General features: G+C 45.0%; 1 protein-coding gene across 7 annotated transcripts in view; it reads left to right on the forward strand.

Moving 5' to 3' along the window:
* Positions 1-23,201, forward strand: part of PPFIBP1 (PPFIA binding protein 1) — a 218,856-nt gene that overhangs the window by 169,938 nt on the left and 25,717 nt on the right. For 4 of the 7 annotated variants that reach the window (XM_054987877.1, XM_054987879.1, XM_054987880.1 and 1 more), the window contains 6 exons: positions 8,783-8,840; positions 10,056-10,085; positions 15,237-15,393; positions 17,523-17,555; positions 21,103-21,238; positions 22,060-22,188. In XM_054987877.1, the coding sequence (XP_054843852.1) occupies positions 8,783-8,840; positions 10,056-10,085; positions 15,237-15,393; positions 17,523-17,555; positions 21,103-21,238; positions 22,060-22,188 (543 nt within the window). The remainder of the gene's footprint in view (positions 1-8,782; positions 8,841-10,055; positions 10,086-15,236; positions 15,394-17,522; positions 17,556-21,102; positions 21,239-22,059; positions 22,189-23,201) is intronic. The other 3 variants (XM_054987878.1, XM_054987882.1, XM_054987883.1) reach the window with 1 other exon arrangement.

Raw genomic sequence — 23,201 nt, forward strand, 5'->3', positions numbered from 1 at the left:
TTTGATTCTGGTTACGATGAATGGGTGAACTCTGCACATGTTCATGCTCCTAGATTAACCAAAGCTTTTCATACTCACTACCCATATAAACCAGGGGGGGATCTATTTTAAGGGGGGCAGAAATGTCAGGTCCAGTATATATCTTAACTATACTGACTCCATTTTCTAATGCTTTTAGTGTTTAAGTATTTTCTCCTCAGGTGCACCAGTTCCCAGGCAGCATTCCCACCAGAGGAGACTGTTTTGTCTAACAGCGTTCCACCAGGCATTGGCCTTGAAGGAGAGCAGCTTCCCAGGACTGAAAGATGTTGTTTTGAGAACTGTGGGGGGAGGCTGTTCCAGAGGGGTATTGTTACTCTGTATCCTATGCTTGCTCTTCATTGGTAACAATGATCATGTACCATCCTGAGTCTCCTATTCAGGACAGTGGACTATAATGGACCTTTTCTGCAATAAAGCTTCCTTTGCCAGACATTGGACTTATTCTTGCTTCTAAAGGGAATCTTGCAGAGAGTACCTTATCTAGCCACAGTCTGACAATAGCCAGTGTGCCAAACAGTGTTACATAGTTACAAAGTGTCTCATTTTCAGAAGCCAAAGTTACTTTAACCACACATGTAAATTACATTCAAACAGGTGCAAAGAATCCCATTTCCCAAAAACCAGGTTACTTTAACAGCACATGCGAATTACATTTAAACAGACCTTGCAGATACAAACATTACAGAAAAAAACTCACCAATTATAGTCTGCTACTGCTACTTTTCTCTTAGAAGCTTCTATTCCCGAATGATTTTACTTCATGGGGTGGGGTAGTGCTGACTACATCCACTATTTAAAGTTATATTCATTATTAAAGATAAAAACCCAGTGCCTTCAATTTAAAGGGGCCTTTAAATGACAAAGCACATTGTGCGAAACGGGGCCTAATTTCCAAGCTGGCAAACCCGTTGCCACCTCCAGCCGGGAGTTTGGGAATTCTTCATAACTCCTCGGTTGATTTTGGCTTATTATGTGCCTTACAATTGTGTTCTGAAAGCAAGAAAATTGATTTTGGCTTTTCATTGTGCCTTATATTTGAGTTTTGATAGCAAGAAAATTTTGTACGTGGTCCTGTTCTTCGGCTTCGTTTCATTTTGTTTGGGACCACCCCCTCTTGGATTTGCACTGTCTTTTTAATACCAGCTGTATTGAGACAATTCCACATTTTCTATTTATTGTTTATATTTAAGCTCTATTTTAGCTAATATTGTGGGTTCTTCTGATTCCCATAAGGTTTACTGTCTTTTAAATGATTTCTCCTCCAATTGAGAAGGTAGCAAAGTTTTTACAACTTGCTATAAAGTTGCACCAGGAAAAGTTTCAGAAATAACTGTTGATATCACTCAGCTGTTTTACATTATATTATGCTCTTTTTTTCTCTGTATCATCCTGTTTCTGTGGCATGTAGTGGCACCACACCTAAACAGGAGTTTAAACAATAGCAATTAATAACACTAAAGAAACTTGCAATGGCAGGGATTCTTGAGGACATCACAGAGGCTGCGATCTCAGTGGCTTAACCTGGGAGACGTCTGAATAGTTACTGGAGGTTCCTTAGTGTCTGCAGTACAGGCGTTGTGGTACTGAGGAGGTGAATGGAAGATGAATGTATTGGCTTCAGCCAGAGGCTCAATCTGGCCCTCCTGCCGAACCCTGCTTAAGGGAGAACAATGGGGATGCTTCTTTGAGAGGAGGAACTGGGAAGGAAGCCTGCTTAGTCATAGAAACCAGGGGTTTTCCTGAGATCGGGAGCTGCCGGTGTTCAATTCAACAGAAAACTGCTGTTACATTAACCCCCACCCACACCCACACACACACGCACACACCAAAAGAAATGCAAAAGCCTTTGTGGTGTGTGTGTGTGGGGGGTATGACCTCAAAAAGTCGAGAGAGAAAAGGTCACTGCCTGTTGAGAGCAGGAGGGAGAGAATGTGTTTATCTTCATGGCTTCTGTGCAGGCCCACATTGGGACCACGCATTCACAGGCCAGCCACGGAGGAGATTTCCAGAGCTTTCTAGATGCCTAGGAGTGCCCCTCCCCCCTCCTTTCAGCACTTTCCCGCCAAAAACATCCCATGACCTGGAGGAGGGGCGCTATTCCCTCAGTTCTCTTTTTGCTGCCTCAGAGAGCTTCTCCATTGCTATTCTCTGGTTTCTGCTCACCTTATCCATGAATGACTGGGCTCCTCAGCTGCATCTGTTTTCACAAGAGATGATAAACCTGCCCCTCTCAGCCCAATGCTGTTTGAAGGCAGGTTTTCCCTGCTGGTTTCATGTATGCCCACGCTCCCTTTTTCCTACCCGGGAATGATGCTCGCTGTTCCCACCATTCTCAGTCTCTTTGCTGTAAGATTCAGCAGTCATTTAGGAATGGGCAGAAGGTATCTTTTAGTCAGCACAGGGGGATTCCACATGATCAATTTTGATCGGACTTTCTGAGCAGTCATGTTGCGGTGGAGTCCTACGAATCCACTTCTCCCCGATTCCACATTAGGCTTCTGTTTCGCACATTTCATCGGCTCAAAGTCCATCATGCGGAATTTTTGACAGGATAAAAATCGATTCCTCATCGCTTTTCCCGGGGGAAGTGTCGAATGATGCACATCTTCATTTCCACTCCCCCCCCCAAAGTTGCTACACATAAACGTTGCATCAAACCAACACATTAGAAAAAAATTTCTCACAAAAAAACGTTGCTACACATAAACGTTGAATCAAATAAACATATTGGATAGGCCAGAGCACTTCCTGCCGATATTGTGGAAGAGTATTGGCTATTGACATTTGGAGGGAAAATTGTTACCAATGACCCCGCGTCTATCTTTCCCGCTTTCTTCGTGAGCGGTGTGGTTTAGTGATAGGTGTTGTGTTGAGGACGGTCTCTTTCTCCCTCCATGAAATGCCTAGACCACTAGTTGAATGCTGAAGTCCCTCCATCACACTTTCACTCTACCTCAGAAGCTGTCAGCTGTCAGCGAGCAACAAGTAACAAATTTGGCATGTTGTAAAATGGACCCATTATTGGTCAGCTGTTGTCATGTGACACAGGATATGTTTCTGCATAGATTTGTAGAAACGTTGCAACGTTTTTTTACATTTTTTTAAAAAAAGGGGGGGAGGGAACGGGTAGTGGGTGTAGCTTAGAAAACTTGATTGGCCAATCAAATTAAGTTGATTCGAAGGGCGAGAGAAAAGGGCAAGGGTGGGGAGAACACTGGATAAAGAATTCCGCATGATTAAAATCCCTAATCTGCTGCGCATGGACAAATAAGTCGTGGGAAAGCAGGATGGGAAAAAAACGGACAAAACGTGCAGTGACTTCGAATCTGCTGCTAGGATTGCCTTCCCACGTGTGGAAACGCAAGAAAAAATCAAGGTCATTTAGAAGCTGAAGCAGGGAAAACCATTCGTGCGGAATCACCCGCAGAGTGACTTTATTCAGCAGAAACAAAGGAAAGAACACAAGGCCTAGCTCAGAGCTTCCTTAGCAGTACTTCAGCCAGTTTACCCAAACCTGCACTGGAACTGCTCCGGAATGTATGATCCTGGGACTAACATAAAGCATGAAACAGACTCCATAGCATTACAATTGCCACTACTAGGAGAGAGTTCTTGTTGCAATTGTGTTCATCCTGACTTGGGGGTCATTCCTAACAAGAGTCAGTTTGGTATAGTTGTTGGGAGCATTGGACTGGAGTCTGGGAAACCCAGCTTCAAATGCCATTCTACCTGAAAGGCTTGACGGGAACCTTGGGCCCATTGCATTCTCTCAGCCTAGCTTGCTTTGCAGGGTTGTTGTGTGGATGGAATGGAAAGGTATAATAATGATCACATTTGATTTATATATCCTCCTTCAGGACAATTTAACACCCACTCCGAATGGTTTACAAAGTATGTTGTTATTATCCCCACAACAACAATCCCCCTGTGAGGTGGGTAGGGCTGAGAGAGCTCCGAGAAGCTGTGACTGACCCAAGGTCACCCAGCTGGCTAATCAACAGGTCATGATGATCCTTTTACCATCCCCTTTGCAGGGAGCACGAAGTATGTTTTAACCCCACCTTGGGGCATGTGTTATAAATTGAGGCTGTGAAACATCTCCAGTGGCAGATTGCCTCTTTGTATGATAACCTAAAAGCCCAGGGGCCTTATAAGGACCAACGCTCATTTGATACGAGCTTTTGTGAATTCATCTTACTCCTTCAGATATCTGTGTTTCACAGCCTATAACTTTAGTGTATGTGTACCTTACCTTTCTTTGTCTTTTGTTTCACTGTAAATTATGTCATTGCAGTGCATTGCACTTATGTTTTCCTCTGCCATCTGGCACCAACTCCTAGATAGTCTGATTGGAGGCATGTGCTGCTTTGGCCTTGCGACACACCGTGAGGGTCCATGGCCTGCCCTTTTGTTTGCTGCTTTGCTGCCCTGTCATTGGGGGATGCCCTTGCTAATCCACCGGCAAGGTGATCTGCTTTCCTGTTTCAGGTCTTGGCTCTTTTTTGCGGCACAAGTAGCTCTGCTACCAGCACCGGGTTCATTGATGGTGCATATTGTCTGTCCTTTCGTTGGCCCCATCACACCTGCTTCACTGTTTCCATTTTTCTGGTGTGGATCTACTGTCTTCACTCCTGATGGTTGCTTTGGCAGTTCGCGTCAGCTCCTTTCCCTGCACTATAGCAGTAGTCTCATTTTTTCTCTCCCTGAATGGCAACTGCTGCTCCTTGACTACTATATTTTGTACCTCGAAGTGAGTAAGAGTCTCTGCTGAGGCTATAGCATGACTTGGACCCTGCTTCTTATGCTATTGATTATGTTTAGGACTCAAACACTCTAAACTTTCTTCTTCCTTTTTGGATCTCCAAAGTAGGGGTTTAACCCCTTGCTGATTTTTTGCACTTCCCTGGTGGTTCGTTTTTAGAGTACTGCACTTCCACCCGTGGAGTGAGGACACCAGGGGTTTCTAACCTATGTTCTCCCCGTTCATAGACTTTCACAATGTTGATGTGTCCAATGCCCTTGCCAGGATTCCCTACCAGGGGTTGGCTTTCAGCCCTAACGTCTCACAACACTATCTGTTGTATTAGCCTTTCAGGCTCTGAGAGAGACTTGGCAGTATCCTCACGCAGCCCTTCCTTGGTAGATTGGTAGAGGCGATCACACACTCCCTTTTGAGTGCACGACTGCCCAACGCCCTTTCCCTAGCATGGCTCTCCCCAGCAGAGTGCTGTTTTTGCCTCGCTGCATACCTGCTGGTACTTTGGCAGAGACACATTTAGAGAGCTCCCAGCTTCTTAGAAGCACCTTTGGGTTAATGGCAATGAGATGCTAAACATCTGTTGGGAAGGGGGTCCTCCCTAGTCGCTTACTTTGAGAGTTTCAAACCCACCTCCTTCACTAAGTGAGCGTGCTGCTCTCTTGATGTGAGACTGCACAGAAGCCACAAAGATGAAAACAGGGTGGCACTTACCTGTAACTGTTGTTCATTGCGTGATCTTCTGTGCAGGCACACATTCCTCTCTCCTGCCCCGCTGAGAAGTCTCTGGAACTTCATTTCTGGGGGCGGTCTCTGTCGGTGGCATGGAGAGAACTGAAGGAATAGTGCCCCTCCTCCTGGTCAAGTGATGTTTTTGGCAGGAAAGTGCCAAAGGAAGGAGGGGGGCTCCTAGAGCCTCGCTACAAGTGACATTTTACACGTGAAGGATAAAGGGTCATTTTCGCAAGTCTTTCTGGGAACTGAAGTTCCTCTCCCCCACCCCTTTTCCTTCTGTTCCTTCCCCTCGCTGCCTGAAGAGACAGAGAGAGCCTACGGCAACATCAGCTTTTGCAAATCGTCTTGCTGAGGGCAGGGGGGGGGATGCTCCGGAGAAAGCTGAGAAAGTTGCAGCTGCCTGCCCCAAAGATCATTGAGAGCAGGCTCGTGACTGGAGGAACAATTTGCAAAAGTTGCTGTTGCCGCAGGCTTTCTCTGTCTCTTCAGGCAGCGAGGGGAAGGAACAAAAGGAAAAGCGGTGGGGGAGAGGAACTTCAGTTCCCAGAAAGACTTGCGAAAATGATCCTTTATCCTTCACGTGTAAAATGTCACTTGTAGCAAGGCTTCTAGTCTTCTAGAAAGCTCTGGAAATCTTCTCCGTGGCTGGCCTGCACGTGTGCAGTCCCAATGTGTGCCTGCACAGAAGACCACTGGATGGACAGCAGTTACAAGTAAGTGCAACCCTGTTTTCCTCCCTTCCTTCTCTAATCCAGGGTTCTGCTCACAGGTAAAGAATTTTGATGGCAGACTTTCAGAATGACCGCTCTGGTGCGGAAAGTGATTGAATTTTTAAAAGGGGAGGTGTTTAGCGATTCAGTCATCACCCCTACTCATGAGTTAGCAAGGGCAAGAGTAAGGAATGTTTGCCCCAAACCGCAGCATGTACAGACTGTCCGCTGTCACAGAAGGCATCCCTAAGCATGAATGCAGGCAGTTGTCGTTACCAGACTGACTACTTAGAGTAACCCATATGGTCTCTACTTGCTGCCTGTAGAAGATCCTCTTTTTACGAAGCTCCTATTTGGGATTGGGCTCCTGTCTCAAAGAACTAACCTGCTGCCTTTTAAAGTTACCACATTTTTAGTAGCTACTGTCATTTTACTACTCTTCCATTCATTTTTATTTTTTTTATAACTTCATGGCTGGAGGCTGACTTGATGTTCCTAGATAAGAAAGCCAAATAATTCGGTGAATCAGTCACATGTATAGCGATCTTACCTAACATTTTTAAAAAGTAACAATAGTTCATTAGAATTCTTTAGAAAGCAAGTTTTGTTGTTTTACAGTATCAGTTAATGAATTTGGCTTTGTAATTATTACAATTATCGGTCCTGTTGATGAAGAAAGTGTCTTTGTTGTTACAGTACACTTAATAACTTTGTAAGTACTTCAGCATTATTTGATGATTTTTCACTGATGAATATTCCAGATCTTCATTGAGGAGTCAAATTCTTAAAATGGCCTAGATCGATATTCGCAGTAGCATTAATCTAACTGTGTTGATATGTAGAATAAGTTCCTAGATGTAATTCAGTTGCTCAGAAGGGGAACAAATATCACGGCATTGTGGAAGCTAAACTTCCAAAGGGACGCATTTTTTCCAACTATGCATGGACATTATGCTCATTTGCGTTTCTGAAGCAATTTTCTTCTGTAATCAACAAAGCAGTTGTTTGCTTTTTGACTGTCTGCTACTACAGATTTAGAGACAGTGGATTTTAAAATAAACTCGAAAGCAAATGCAGAAAGATAAAATCTGGCCACTGACTGCATGGCTGAAACGCTGCAGAGTGCCGTCTCTGTGCCCATCTCCATTTAAACATTAAGAAATGGCACGCTCTTAACTCTCTTGGGGTACATGTCACTTGGAAGACAAAACAGTTTCTGAATTGGCCACTTTCCCAAGTGTCTATATCCTCAGCCTGGAACATCATGAGACTTAATATTTATGTATCTTTGTCAGATAGGCTTTCAGCATATCTGCCATGCCTCAGGTGTATTGTTATTATGGTAGTAGTGTGTCTCTGAGTACATGCAGAGTGAAACCAATATTCTGTTGCTTTGTTGCTAACTACTTATCTTCCAGGCAAGGTGTTTTGGTTACCAGTTCCTGGCAAAGCCTGAGAACCTGACCTTGACTTCAGCACAGAGACTGAACAGAGCTCCCCCCCCCTTCCCTTCCCAGGCAACGCGCGCCAAAACCTCCAACGGCCGCTCCTTCCCACTGGGGGGAGGGGTGGAGACAGTGCCGTATAATTGATTCTGCTTTACTACCTTTTGGCATTCCGATCAATCCCATTGTCATAGCTTCTTGAACGGATACCTTTCTCTAATAAAATCATCTTTAACTCATTCCTCGGAGTGATGCAGTGAAGTGATTGGGAAAGTACCTGGCAAGACCTGACAGGCTTTCTGGGGTGTTCAAAGCTCTTTGTGTACTTCAGCGCTAGAACCTTTGCAAGTTAGGGTGCCACATACGTTCCCAAACCCATATTTGTTGAGTTAATGTGGGAGTAGTGGGGAAGGCACTGCAGGGGAGAGTCACCAGGAAAGAGGGTGCCTAGATCCTTCCATGCCTGCTGATTCTCCCTTGCAGATGCTGCCCTCCCCCTCCCATATTTATCTTCAGTTTCAAAATTCATCTGAAGAATGGCTTGGGAAGGTAGATTTACAGGGAAGAATTGGCAGGAATGAAGGGCTAAGCACTCTTACCCATCACTTACTTCCTTGTGTAATTCTGCCCTGTCTTGTGGGGAAAATGTAGGCTCGGGGGCCTGGCTGTTTCTGCCCTTATTTCTCTCATTTTGCAGAAGGCAGGAGATTGCGGCTTGCTTGGCTTGGAACCAGGGCTTCTTGGACACACTGCTCCCAATTATTCTCCCCACTGGGAACCCAAAGTGGCTTACAAATATACAACTTATACGAACAACCAGAAAAGATAACCCAAAATGCAATAAACTACATCTTGGGCTGGTACTGGACCCACTGGTCTGGCCGACTTCAGGCCACAGGCCGGAGCCACGGGTCTGCCTTCAGTCCTTTGGCTGGTGCCCCTGGCCATGTGGCAGCTTAAACTCCTGCCAACGAGGGGGAGAATGGAAATTCCACCTAGATGCTACGCGGCTGGCAGAGACGCTCCCGAGAATCTTCCTGCCTTGCTACAAGATTCAGTTGCTTATTTTTCTTTGTTAATATGATTGTTTCTAGAACTTCAGTTCTGCAAAAATCAAGCAGTTTGGGAAACTTGAAGAAGGAGCTGTGTGAAGTGAGTAGTCCTGTTTGGATTATTTAGCTTCTTTGGAAATGAGGGCGCTTTACCTTTATTCCCTCGGATCTGATCCCTGAGGCTTTCACGCAGGCATACCGCTTGTTTGATGGTTGAAATATCAGCAAGTATGAAGCCACTGGGTCGGATCAGACACTGCAGAGAGGGCTTTTATCTTCCTTCAGGCACAATACTGTGCAAAGGAGGCAGTCCACACATCCCGCCCGAACGTCAAGTCATGAGATACCAAGTGATGAATTGGCAGTAGAGGATTCTATGGACTGAATGTCTTGGCATCTTCTTCAGAACGTGGTTGGGGAAATACAGCTATTATACAAAAGAGGGAATTGAGTTAAGCTTTACAAAAAGTTTTTCTGTCCAATCCAGAGCCAAGTGAAGAGATACCAATTGTGTTTTGAATTTATATCCTGCTTTTTGACAAAAAAATACATAAATTAGCAAGAAATACTGTAATCACTATAAAATACTTTGTTAATTTAAAGTTTAAAACTAGCACCCCCACCAAATCAAAGGGTTTTCTGAGCAAGTTTGTTAATGACAGGACGTTTCGGAAGTCTTTCCTTCGTAGGGTTGCCATAGGTCGGAGGTGGCTTGACGGCACATAACACACACACACACACACACTACCAAACCATTACTTTTCATAACGGTAAGCTTCCTTGACCAGGACTCTCGAGAAGTGGCATAAAAATTGCCTCAATAAAATTGGGATATCCTACTGAAAACTTTTGAAGTCTCAGTAATCTCACTTATTTAAAAAGCCTGGGAGGCTCAGGAGAGATTTTTGCCTGGCCAGGAAAGAAGGAGCTCGTTGCCCCTTATCCGAAATCAGATGGTCCAGATACGGGGGAAGAGGTTCCTTCAGATATATTGGCTGGCTATATATTCAGAAAATGTTAATGGCTGGTGCTCCTGGAGCCGTACTGAGTGGCCTTCTCAAGCATTTGTTGTTTTGACTAACAAGGGCAGCAGTCTTTCCCCCCAGGTAATTCCAAATATCGATAATCGCTCAGGCTAGTCGTTACCTGAAAATACTGTAAAGACTGAACTGCGAAAGTCTGAGTGTTTATTCAATAAAGTGTTAGCCATGGCTCGACGTAGATAGTTTGTAATTGAAATTTATTTGGTATCTCTTGAATTAAAGCATCCATCTACCTGCAGTATTTTTAATGCTTACAATTTCCCCTCAAACAGGATAAAGACCCTGGAGAGAAGCCAGAAGAGGTATCATACCTGTATGGCATATTTTAAGAAAGATATTGTGGGTACAGTATGAAGAATGCTGAACACTGTTAGTCCCAATGAAGCTATCAGGTTCAGTTGATTTTATTGGGACTGTTTAGAAGCAAGTCCCATTGATTTTGGGGCATCTAATTTCCTAATCTGTCGTTGTGTGAGAGAGAACTTTTATTATAGCCTACCCCTTGTTACAATGTCCCCCCCGCCCCGCAAAGACTCCTACTTTTTTTGGTAGGAAGGTGAGCTGTGTCTAAATAACATTTTCACATGAAGTTAAGCAAAATTAAATTGATCAGCATTTGCATGGAGGCTACCGAAAAAGGAGCTGTGAGTTTCATAATACCACAGTCCTCTTCGGTTTGTCTGCAGTTTGGTTTGCACACAAAAGGACACTTGAGTTGGCAGGAGGCATCTGTGTGCGTCTTTCAGTGCTTCTAGTTTATCACTCACCTTCATTGTCAGTTAGGAATCAAGGTTTCTCTCTATGCTTTTATGCCTAGAATCAGCACAGGGTGGTCATACGTTGAGGCCCCTTACACACGAGGTGTGCTATTCAGGTTTGTCAGGTTTATTTGATAATAACTCCACACCATTCTCTTTTGCAAACTACAGAGGGAGTACCATTTTCACAGATATTTACTAGGACTGCACCACATGGGATCAGCTCAAAAATAACAAAGATTGTCGGGTTGCGTGGATGTGTTGAGCTTGGACCCCTTCTTTCAGCCTTACTCTGTCCTTCCTCAGCCCTAGCACCAACCATCAGTTTATTTAATTTTATTTTACTTCACTTATACCCCATCTTTCTCCCCAGCGCGGACCCAAAGCAGCTCAGGTCATTTATCTGTCTTTCTTTTTATCCTCACAACAGCCCTGTGAAGTGGGTTAGGCTGTGAATGTATGACTGGCCCAAGGTCACCCAGCAGGTTTCCATGGCGGAGTGGCGTTTCGAATCCAAGACTCTGACTATTATACCACGCTTGCTCTCAGTTCCACAACAGACTGTTCAGAGAACTTTTTGAGTGCCTGTTAATGGGTCCAGGGCTCTGGGCATTAATCCAGCATTGGTGTTAGGGTGGGACATAGAACAAGAGTCCCGCTGCTCTTAACCACTACACCAAACTAGTTCTCAAAAGATATTCACTAATTTCGTTTATCTAAGTAAAAGATCACAATTACCAAAGGCTCTGAGATGAAAAAGATCAGATCGAGGATAATGGACAAAATCTTGTATAAGTAAATATTATGAGGCAAACCAATTGAAAACACTGACAGCATATCTGGAGGGTACTTCTGATAAGATATAGGTGGACGTAGAAGCAAATATGGAGCACTTAACTGAAAAATTTATCTTTGGAGGGGAAAAAGTAATAGAGATAAAATGGGCTGAGAATCTTTTTTTATATACCACATTAAAAATTTGGAACAAATGGAAGAACAAATTGATTCCAGAAATATCCCCATTAATTTCATTCACGCTGCATCCCAACTTTTCTCACTTAGGTAAAATAGAAGAATATACTAAATGGAAAGAAAAGGGTTATTCATAGAATGGGAAAAGAAATGAAAAAGAATGAAAAAGAAACTTCCCTCACTGTAGCACAATTAAAAGTTGCAAGGAATCCCAATGAATTGGATCCTTCTGCATCAATTATATTATCTAATTGTGAATTCTACAGTAAGGCAAACTATGACCAGAAAGATGATGAAATTTGAACAGAAAGCAAGTTTGGTGTAGTGGTTAAGACTGATAGGACTCTAATCTGGAGAACCAGGTTTGATTCCTCACTCTTTCACTTGAAGCCAGCTGGGTGACCTTGGGTCAGTCACAACTTCTCAGAGCTCTCTCAGCCCCACCCACCTCACAGGGTGATTGTTGTTGTGGAGATAATAATAACATACTTTGTAAACCGCTCTGAGTGGGTATTAAGGTGTCCTGAAAGCAAACCACTTCAGAAATCGCTATTCGGGTTGCTTTGGGTATGCTCCAGAAAGATTCGGCCATTGATTTCAATGGAGACGTGGCTTCCAGCTCTGGGAGCCTGGGGGGGGGGGCAACTTCTTTCTGAATCATACCAAACTTCTGAATCATACCAAATCATACCATTCTCCTAACTCTCCTATAATGCCCCCCCCAAGTTTCAGAATGATTGGACTTCGGGAGGGGGGCAAGTTATGGCCCCCCAAAGAAGGTGCCCCTATCCGGATTCACTCTCCATTGTTCCCTATGGGGAAAAACGGGGTCTTTCTAGGTGGCTTGGGCTGGCATTTTGAATGCAAAATGCACCAAATTTTCAGGGGACCTGCTCTTACCTGTCCTCTAATACACATCCAGGTTTCAGGGAGATTGGACTGTGTGTGTATGCGTGTGTGTGTGGGGGGGTCATTTATGGCCCCCCCAAAGGTGGTGCCCCATGGAGAAAACGGGGGGTCAGAACCAGACCTCCCCACCCACCCCCCAAAACTAACCACCCCTGCAGTAACTGGCCAGCCACCCTCCATTGGTTCCTGTTGTGGGAAAATCCAGACTCTCACAGCAGGAACACATGGAATGTGGCATCCATGCCACAGGCAGAATCCTGTGGCCACACTCTCTTCCTCTTCCTCCTGCACAGCTGTGAGAGGCCTGCTGCTGGACTCAGAGAAAACAGGGGAAGACCGCCCAGCAGGGGTTCTTCCTACAGTTCCTCCAACATCCGACGGGTCCCTGGGATAAACTTGAAGGATGGAAAAGTCACATGCCCCACATCCCCCAGGAGACACCTCATGCTGCCCTGCCCCTGGGTCTCAACAGCTGGAGAAGGGGGAGCCTCAGCAGCAGGCCCCCACCTAGTGCCAGCTCCTTCCTCAGACACCTGGGTCAAGGGTGGCCCTTCAGCAGCTGCTTCAGCAAAGAGGGCCCTGCGGGCCCTCTTGCTGTCACCAGAAGCCAGGCTGGTGAATGGCAGCTGTGCTCAGAAGGACCTCCTCTGCTCAGGTGGGGAGAGAGCCGCAGCTCCCCCCTCCCCCTCTCCTCCACCCCTCTAGACTTATTGCTGGCCTTTCCCCAAGGGCCCCTCTCAGCTTTCCTATCTCTCATTCTTACCCCACCTTGAACCTACACTGCCTGTTGTTAAATAGAAAAGAGTCCAAACTTACCTGTTGTTAAGGTTTTTGTTTTAAAAAACACCAAAAACCTAGCCAAAATTTATAAGTTCGTTTCAAAACCTATCTACCTATTTCTAAACCTATGTTTCTTGTGGCTCTGTTACTACAGGAGATGGTCACTTAAATACCTTTTTAAATGGCACTATTTATTTTTGGGAACCTAAACTTACACATCAAACGGCTGAATTCCTCTTCAGGAATCAAGCTGGCCCTAAACCCCAATATAAAGGAAAGCCTATTAGAAAAAACGTGCCCGGCCTGGCTCCAAGGGTGCCAGAGATGGGCAGGGAAACCCTACTTAAGGGGGTACTACTAATGGGCAGCCTATTTATATGAATATCTATAATTTGAATAGAGCCTAACTCTAACTGATTATTTTCCTGCAGAAGCCTATTTACTGAGGGAAACTACCCTTGGTTCCCTGTCAATTTAGTTCAGAGGGCAAATATTCAAGTGAAGGCCTACAACTAGCCTACCTTCTAAAAACACTATTCACACCTAAGTCGAACAGTTCCTGGAAACCCAAAGTATGCTAACCGAACACCACTAAAACTAAAAACTGCACCACCACCACAAACCAACACAACAGCAGCAGCAGTAAACAACAACAAACCGTAACTGTAAAACACCAACTATTCTAAGAAACACCAACTACCAACTTCAAAGACCAATTGGAAAACTTGCCAACAAAGCCCCCCAAATCAGGCCCACCCTCTTAAGCACAGCAACTTAAATCAGAAACCCCCGAGCAAGCCCCCGCTGAAGCCCATCTACAGCAACACACACACACACACACGAATCTACACGACAAAAGAGTAATTAAAAGTAAAGTTTAAAAAAAATCCATTCCCTTCCCCCCACCCACTCAGACAAGCAAAAACTCACCTCCCCCCAAAGAGTAACTCCTGTGAGTCACTGACTCTCTTACCAGTCCTGAAGTCCAGCGGTCAGGCAGGCAGGCAGGCAGGCAGGCAGGCAGGGAATCCTCCAGGTGAAGTGAAGTCCTCCTCAGTCCAGTCCTCCAAGTCCAGCAGGCCAGCCAACATGGAGACACGAGAGTCTACCCAGCAGTGGAAGTCTCTCAGTGTCTTAGTGTAGGCAAAGGAAAATTGTGGACTAGCCAAAAGGCAAGCCTCCAATTTAAATCCCCTCCTGCATCTCCTTCCGGAGAATCCATTGGCTGGAAAGAGGATGCAGCAGCGGGATTGGATACTCCTAACTCCCCCTCCCTTCCCTGATCCCCCTCCCTCCTTCTCCTTGTACTCCTAGTCTAGTCACTCAGGCCCAATTTGGGATGTTTTTCCGAATCGCAAACCTGAATCGCACATCCCTATTATTAATACAACACATGTACAGCACAAAAAGAGTAACTTCCTAATTATATTCACTTTTAATTGAACTAGATACAGGTACTTTAAATGGACTGAAAACAATTTGGGAAAATAATACAAGGATAAAAATTGAACAAAATGTATGGGGAAAATTATGGATAATTCTAACAGGGAAAACAATATCAATAGCACTCAGGAAAAATTCTTTTAAGTTATTACACTGATGATATATCACAGCGTATTAATAGGTTCATTCAACATTGCCTGTTTTCTTTTCCTATTTAAATTTTTTTTCTTTTATCACATATGTTTTTCTTTCTCTATTATGTAATTTTGAATGATCCATGTTATCAGCGCTTAGAGAAGGGGCTATTATTGGTTCAGCAGATTTTTCTAATACCATAGATTATAAATACTTTTAATACATTGTATTTTGATGGACTGTCATTTTGCAAAAGAATTTTCTTTTGCTGTGTAGAATACTTGAACATAAGGTATTACTTAGTTCATCTGTAAATTCAGTGTATTTACATTTGTAAGCCAATTAACTGTGAATGTGCTGCCTGAGTTTCTCTCTTGTATCTTTCATTACCCCACACGTGCGTATGATGAGTACCACGGCAGCAACATCAAGGTTTTTGACCTTTCTTTCAATCAGAACGAGGTGCAAGTAGGAGGCAGCAAATATGGAACTCTTCCTCCAAAATCTCCAGGGGAAGATGATGCCTTCGGGACCCGTAAAGCCCGGTCTTCGTTTGGGCGAGGCTTTTTCAAGATCAAAAGTAACAAAAGAACAGCAAGCGCACCCAACTTGGGTAGGTACTGTATAGCCTCGAAAGTCTAGCCACTTAACTGCACATTTTTAATAGTTTTGATGTTAGATAAGTTTGTGTCCTAAGAAGGAAAGCAAGCAGAAGCAGGCACTGACCAAACCAAAAGCACTTTTGAAGGTGAAGTAAAGCTTCCCCAACTTCCACAAAATTATGGAAAAGCATAACAGGCACGGCCTCTGTTATTGTTTTCCATGCGTCGCGTCCAGTTTGTACAACAAGCAGTATATGTTGTATGATGCGTGTGATGTGCTGTCCAGGCAGCCTCTCCGCTGTGAAAAGAGGGAGATAAATCAGAGAGGCAAGAGAGGCCTTAGGTGTCACACAAAGTGCCCCGGGTATAATAGTGTAGGCAGCACATGGACCGGAGATTTGGACCTGGCCAGGCCAAAGAAGCGAAAGCCAGGGGTGGTTAGGAGGGCTCCCACTCAGACCTGGCCAGTGATACTCTTGTTTTGAAGATGATGTGGGAAAACCCAAGTATCCTGTAGAAGCAGAGGATTGGACCTTTTTATTTGGGGCAGATCATTCATAGAGGAAGAGCGTGAGTCCCACTCCCCTCTTTACAACCCACTGCAAGGGTTTGTTTAGGACCTCTTGATGATTCCCCGAGTATAACCCTAACCTGCTTGTAAAACAGGAAAGTCGTCCTCCAGCTATGGGAGTGACGGCGTTTGGCATTCTGCTTTGCGTTAGGTGCAGGCTCCGGGTTTGTGGGGATTTTTTGCTGTTTTCATTTATACTTGTTTGACTTTGCTACTGCCTGCTGAATGAATGTTGTGGTGGGGGCAGCTCTGGTGACGGAAGGGAAGGTTGGTGGAAGGGCTTTTTTTAGATGTTTAGGTTTCAAGGGCTGCAGAGGAAACTGCCAGATGCTTCCTCAACTATTCTTTACATGTTTTAGTGGAAGTAAAATAACTGCCTCCTGACTTCAAACGGCAGGTGTTCCTTGCCGTTGTCTAGTTTGCTTACGGGGTCATTTCATATTGCACTTGCAGTGCATGTAGGACACGAATCTAGTTTATGAAAGTTCTGCAGAAATGGTTACAACGTGAGTGGAGATCAGGCAAGTGTGTGTGTGTGTTTAGTCTGCCATCTCGTATGGTATGTGAGATGTTTCAGACTGAGCAGGGAAGAAAGTCACGTAAACAGTAGGAAGTAGGCTTGTGGGGACAGGAAGCTGATCTTGTGGAAGTAACAGAAACAGACAAATTGAGGAGATCTTGTAGGTCTGAGAAGGTCAGTCGCTTTTTGCTGGCTGATTGACCTGTGCGGTGGGCGGGGCTTACAGGCACTTTGGGCATAACTTTTTAAATACTCGTTTTTAATGAAAAACCTCTCATGCTGTTGGTAAATCAGGGCCAGAAATTGTTTTGTGCTTATTGAATCAAAAGCTGTAATCTTGTGTACCCCACTCCAAATCTTAGAGAGACTGTTAGTGCGATTCCAAAAAAATCAAGACAACCGCTCTGTTGAAAAAGCTCTACGTATTTTATTCTCAACTTGCTTGGAAAGTAAATCTTTCTCGAGGGATATAAATTCTGTATATAAACCAGGGCAGTAGGCATCCCCACCTGTTTAAATGAAGTAAATCAATAATAAATAATCATCCAATCAAAAATGCTGTGAAATGTCTTGTTTTGTTGCATTGATTCAGATGTGATATCAAAGTTGTGTGTGTGAATAGTTCACAGATGCCCGAAAGTCTCGCACTTCAAATCTTACCCTATTCTCTCAGCTTGCCCACGTCTATGATATGGGGAAATAGTACTGGCCTACATTGCAAGGCTGTTGTTACTCATCTGTGTCCTTTGCACACACACTAGTGCTAAATGAAAGCTTAATGAAATTTAAGTATTTTATAAAAGTGTTTACTGCATGTTGATCCTTCCTGCCATTTGTGCTGGTCTAAAAAACTGCTGCCGTTTGTGGTGACCAATGGAATGGTTGTTTCCTTACATCTAATTTGGCCCATTTTTGTGTGAGTTGTGAGTGTTACGCATGAGTCCTTTTGCGGGAGGGGGTCCCCTTGTCTTGCTAGTTTTTAAAGTTTTGACGTGTCTTATCTTGTCGTCCTCCTTCTTGTGCTGCGTGTGGTTATTGGATGCCTGAAGACCGCAGTCGAAGTGCAAGCGCACCCACCTTAGGTACAGTAGACCCGCATGCCTTATCAGTGCCACGCCGTACGAGCCACTAACCCTGAGCTGTGGCCATGCAGGGCGCTGCCACAAAGGCCTCTGGACAGAACTGTGGTCTTCATTCATTTCTTTGCTCTGTAACTTTCACCACTAATAATTGCCTGCTGCCCTGTTTGGTTACTAATAACAGGTACTAACAAGAGATGTTACCGATGGACAGGAGTTCATGGAATTCCAGAGGCAAGAATTGCAAGGGATAATAGATGGACATAAAAGAGGACTCAAAACTTATTTCTTCCTTGCGCTCCTTTCATGCCTCCAATCTCTGTATGCTAAAGAAAATCAAAAGGGAAGTCCCACAGGCGCTTATTCACAGATCCAGGGCCACAGCACTGCCCAGTTAATTTGCCGCGGCCCGCGGGCTCCTTGGTGAAAGAGTGGGATAAAAATGTGCTAGGAGGTCCATGCCTGCTTCCCCGCAGCCAGGCATGTGCCCAGGTGGAGGCTTGCTTGAGGTGGAGAGGTCTCACCGTTCGGACGCTGCTCCCCCTCCCCAAGCTCCTACCCTAGGGAACTTCCAGGCAGTCTGTTTCTGACTGTTGTGTAAGAATTACGTGAGCCAGGTGGACAAAATGACCAAGAACATACATTTCCTAGCAAACCACTCTCTTTATTTAGGCCGCCTGTACCCTGCCTCTCTCCCCAGTGAGGACTCAAAAGGGCTCACATTTTTCTCCTCCACTTTGTCCTCACAACAACACTGTGAGGGTGTGTAACTGGCCCGAGGCCACCCAGCATGCTTCCATGGCCGAGAGGAGATTCACGCCTGGGTCTCCCAGATCCTGCTGGGACGCTCTTAACTGCTACACCAGACTCTGTATCCAGGTAACCTGCTGGGACTGTACCAGAATGTACTTTAGGTATCAGTACGTATTTTAGGCCAACCACTGTGTTTCTTCACTTGCTTTGTCTTAACTTGAGAATAGCTGCGATGTAGTTCATGTGTTGTTGTTGTTGTTGTTGTTGTTATATTCCACTCTTCCTGCACAGCAGATTCAGAGCAGATTACATCAAGGGATAAAAACAGGCGGCATGATAAAAATAATAATCTGACTTCTGGCCCTTTAATAGATTCACACTGCAGCTTTCTCTTCATTGCTTCCGAACATCCCTTTTAAACTTCCCTTAATCAAGTGAGTAGGGCCTATCCCCACATTTTTTTCATGCGTACATTTTACACGAACACTCAAACATGTTAAGTGGGAAAAAGATGTGTGTGCGTTACTCCAGTGCCCGCATACGCTCCCCGTACGCCCACCAGGGAGCCAGGAGAGGCTGCAGCTTTGTCGAGGGTTCCTTCGAAAGCAAACCTGGGTTTGCCGCTGAGTGATGGCGAAGGAGCCCTTCCTTCCCCCCCTCGTCTGGGGTGGTTTCGCCTCCTTTATTAGTAGGGCCTTTGCAAGCACGCTTCTGCTGAAGCAGTGTGTTAGTAATGTATCTTCTGCTTCTTTGGGGGGAATATATATTCTAACACATTTTGAAGGTGCCTTCTTGATCTCCAAGTCCTGGGCAAGAAAGCAGTTCGTGTGGTCCAGGTGTTTTTTTTGGGGGGGGGGGAGCTACTTTAAATTAGGAGTCGCAAAGAAGGCGTCGAATGCCCCCTCAGCTCCTTCGGCTTCACCCTTCCCACACTCAGGGGGAGCCCCTTTCCAGGGCAGCCAAAGAGCTCCTTTGTGTTGCGGAGCTTCTGTGCATTTCTTTGGGCACGTTATGCAGCCAAGAGGCAGGCTTTGCCGCCGCCGCATGTAGACGGGTTGTGTGATCTAGCCCTTGCCCGGCCCGTTCCTGCAAGGGAAGTTTGGGGACGAGGGGGGGGGGTTGCCAATTGGCGTCCCGAGAACTTTCTTGCTCATCTTCTCACTGAGGAAGCCCTCAGTGCTGTGGAATTCTGCAGAAACATATTATGGGCACCGTCGGGGTGTGGCCTTTTTCTGCTTCCTTCAGATTTAAAAGAAGCAACGTTGGCTATACCCAGTTTGACCCATGTACGCGCACGCATTTAATTGCAGACCTTGGACTGACAGCTTTCTCAAGTTCTGAGTTTAGCTGCTGGATAAAGCAGAATGGAAAGGATCATTATTCGTTTTTATTTCGTTTAAAATATTTGTGCCCAGCCTTCCCTCTGGCCCCTCCCACGTAGTGTCTGCATGCCCGGTTTCGGCAGAAGGGAGAGAGCTCCTCGGGGGGTGGGGGGGGGAAGGTTGAACCTGAGCCAAGGGTGCATTTTGCTCGTTTTCCTTCCTCGGGTAATTCTATGCAAGGTATTGTGAAACATTTATAATGGGTTTCATCAGATCTTGAGAAATGTACGTAGTGAACATGTGAACACAGTGATGGTTTGCCGTCCCCATAAGGCGTTTTTGCACATAATCTGTTCAGCACGCCAACGGAATAAATGCACACTTCTTGTTGGTTGCTTTTAGGGGAGAGGGCTGATGATTTGTCACCTGCTCGGTCCTGTAAATTTGTTCTGCCAGTTTCAGGGACCGATTATCTGGCATCTACTGAATATTCATTCTTTGTTGAGAAAGGGGTAGATACAACTGGAAATCCTGAAAGTTGACCAAGTTGCTGTACATTTAGCTTTGGACTGGTTGCGTCATGTGTGACAAGAAACTAGAAAACAGGAACAAAAAAAAGATGATTAATTTTGAAAAGGCTCTCATTTCACTGATGCGCTGCAGCTGACTTTTCACATTGAATGCACAAATACAGAGAGAGCAGGAACAGAAATTTCTTGTGGCTTACATACGTGGTAGCTGTAGCTTCTTTTGGCTCATGTATGTTTTGACTTGTATGTGTTGTAGTGAGTGTCCAAACTGTGGAAATTGCTGACGGTCGCAAGAGCGCTTTAGTGATTGTTGACAATGACCATTAGGAGACTTTGTAGCTTGGATTCCATCTAGGACCCTGCAGGGATGTCATGTGATCCTTGAGAGACTTTGTGTGTCGGATATTCATGCCCCAGGACTGCATTTGGACAAGAAGCATTAACACAAGTCATCTGTAATGATTTATTAATAATAACTTTATTTTTTAAAAGTATATTGCGTGCCTGACAAAATAAGAGTCAATAATAAATGTAAACTGACAGCCATCACCTTTCAGTTTAAAAAACATAGAAAAACCTGTTCAACTCCTTCATAACACACGGGATGCCCACTAAAACAAAGCACTGGTGCTCAGGACCGAGTCTGCCCCGTGGTAAAGAGAACAGTCAGAAGAAGGTGCCCAGACCCCTTGGAGCACCTGTATGATTGCATGATATTTTGTCAGATAATAATCCTGTTTTTAAGAATTCTGCTTCTCCCATCCGCTTCAACAATCGTGCCTGGAAAGACTCACACAGTAAAATTGCCTGTTTCAGTCAATCCACTTAGCTTTACCTGGCCTACTAGTGCGTTTTTGCAAATATCTCCCCCCCCCCGCCCATGAATCTAATTAAGAACCGCCGGCTGACACATCATTCACTGAGATACTTGTTTTTGCTTAATAGCCGAAACAGAAAAAGGATCCGCCGACAACCTGGATCTGGCTAGTTTACCTCCCCGGCCAAAAGGTGGGCCTCTGACACCACCTTCTCCTCCTGACTCCAGAAAGAAAACAAGAGGAATCAAAAAGCTGTTTGGAAGGTAACCAGAATATGAAGCAGAATGGGTCGAATTCCTGTTAGATATACCAGACCCTTTCAGGACTAATACCAATGCAGCACTAAAAGTTTTTTCACCATAGTAAGAGATAGGAAGTAGGCTCCAGAAATGCATGTCCTCTCTCTCAGCACCTCCCCTCTCGGCTGGGAAATGCCCCCAAACATTACCATGAGCAAGTGCTAAATCAGCCGTGGTATTGACCACAGTTAACACTAGTCAGATTTCCTCTTAACCAGAGTTTGGTTACCAGTTTCAAACTGAGGTGAAGAGGGAACTCTGGATAACATTAACCAAGGGAAACCTTCATGTTGATTTTAACCATATGGTTAAGCCTGTTGCCCATCTTTAACTCCGGTTAAGAGATTCCCGGTGTGTCTGCGCAGCCTGGCCCAGCGTCACTCAGTTCAAGCCAGCTTGGTTTCCAGGACTAAGTGCTGTCAGCAGTTGGGTCACAGCTGTTCTACATGGAAGGTTCAGTTTTGCTGCTGTTATTCATTATGCTTTCAGTTTATGACATTTACACATCATTTTAGTAATTCTGTTGTGCTTTGTACTAACTTTATAGATTTCTCAGCTGTCAGTTAGGAGAAGTACTAAACCAGCACCTACAGATCATTTTTTGTAGCAGCTGTGATTAAACTCTGCTGCTGGAAAGCACGGAAAATGTGTATTTTTTGAATAGCTCCTTTATTTTCTGCGCTAATTTACTTAGTGGATATTATGACCGCAAATGGCAGAGCTGCTGACGACTCTTCTAAACGCCCTCTCTTTCCTTGTCCAACTTCCCCCCGTCCCTTTCGTAGACTCATGAGAAGCCAGTCGACTACATTTAATGCAGACGATGTGTCAGAGACCGAATTCAAAAGAGGAGGCACCAGAGCGACTGCTGGGCCCAGACTGGGCTGGTCAAGAGATCTTGGGCAATCCAATACGTAAGACCATCCGCAGTGCGACAGGATGGGGGAAGGATCCCCTTGGCTGGGTTGTGCACAAAACAGAGTGGGGATTTGGCCTGGAGGTTCTTCAGAATGCTTCCAGTCCTTCTCTTTGCTTTGCTAGGCTTATAATAATAATATCAACAACATTCGATTTATATACCGCCCTTCAGGATAACTTAACACCCACTCAGAGTGGTTTACAAAGTATGTCATTATTATCTCCACAACAAAACACCCTGTGAGCTGGGTGGGGCTGAGAGAGCTCTGAGAGAGCTGGGACTGACCCAAGGTCACCCAGCTGGCTTTGAGGGGAGGAGGGGGGGAATCAAACCCTGCTCTCTGGATGAGAGTCCCGCGCTCTTAACCACTACACCAGACTGGCTCTCTGTGGAGGCTGCCTTTCCTATTTTAAAAGTGCAGCCATGAGGGCGTAGAGAGCCTTCGCCAGATTCAAAGAGCCTCCTGCCTGGATCTGTAGGCGAGGTGCCAAAGCTAAAGGGTCAGATCCTGATCATTTGTACATTTCAAGACTGTTGTCATGTAAGAATGTGATGCCCTCACTTAACTTGTTTTTCTGTCTGTTGATCTGTTTCCAGACATTTCCCCAACATTGGTGGGCTGGTGCTAAGGATATTTTCTCAGCTTTGCCCTACCCACACTGAATTTTCAACTGTAGTTAAAGATTCCAAATTCCAGTTTTCTTAGCATGAGAACCAATAATAGCAAAACTGGGATGGACTGGATCCAGCCTCCTTTTTCATGCAGTATCCCCCAATTCTCCTCCATGCTACCGCCTCCGTCTCACGTGGGTTTTGCACATGCAGGTACCCTGATCACCACAGCCTTTTGGGATGACCAGAGAGGGTGCCCTCCTCCTTTAGTAGAATAGCTGGTTGGATCCAACCCAATGTACAAAGTATATTAAGAAATACTTTGGTTTCTTTGCTGTGCTTTCCTTGATTTATGTTTTGATTCAGACTCAAAGGCGCACACTGCTGAATGTTCTT

This window comes from Eublepharis macularius, chromosome 9 (genome assembly GCF_028583425.1).
Source record: "Eublepharis macularius isolate TG4126 chromosome 9, MPM_Emac_v1.0, whole genome shotgun sequence".
Lineage (NCBI taxonomy): Eukaryota > Metazoa > Chordata > Lepidosauria > Squamata > Eublepharidae > Eublepharis > Eublepharis macularius.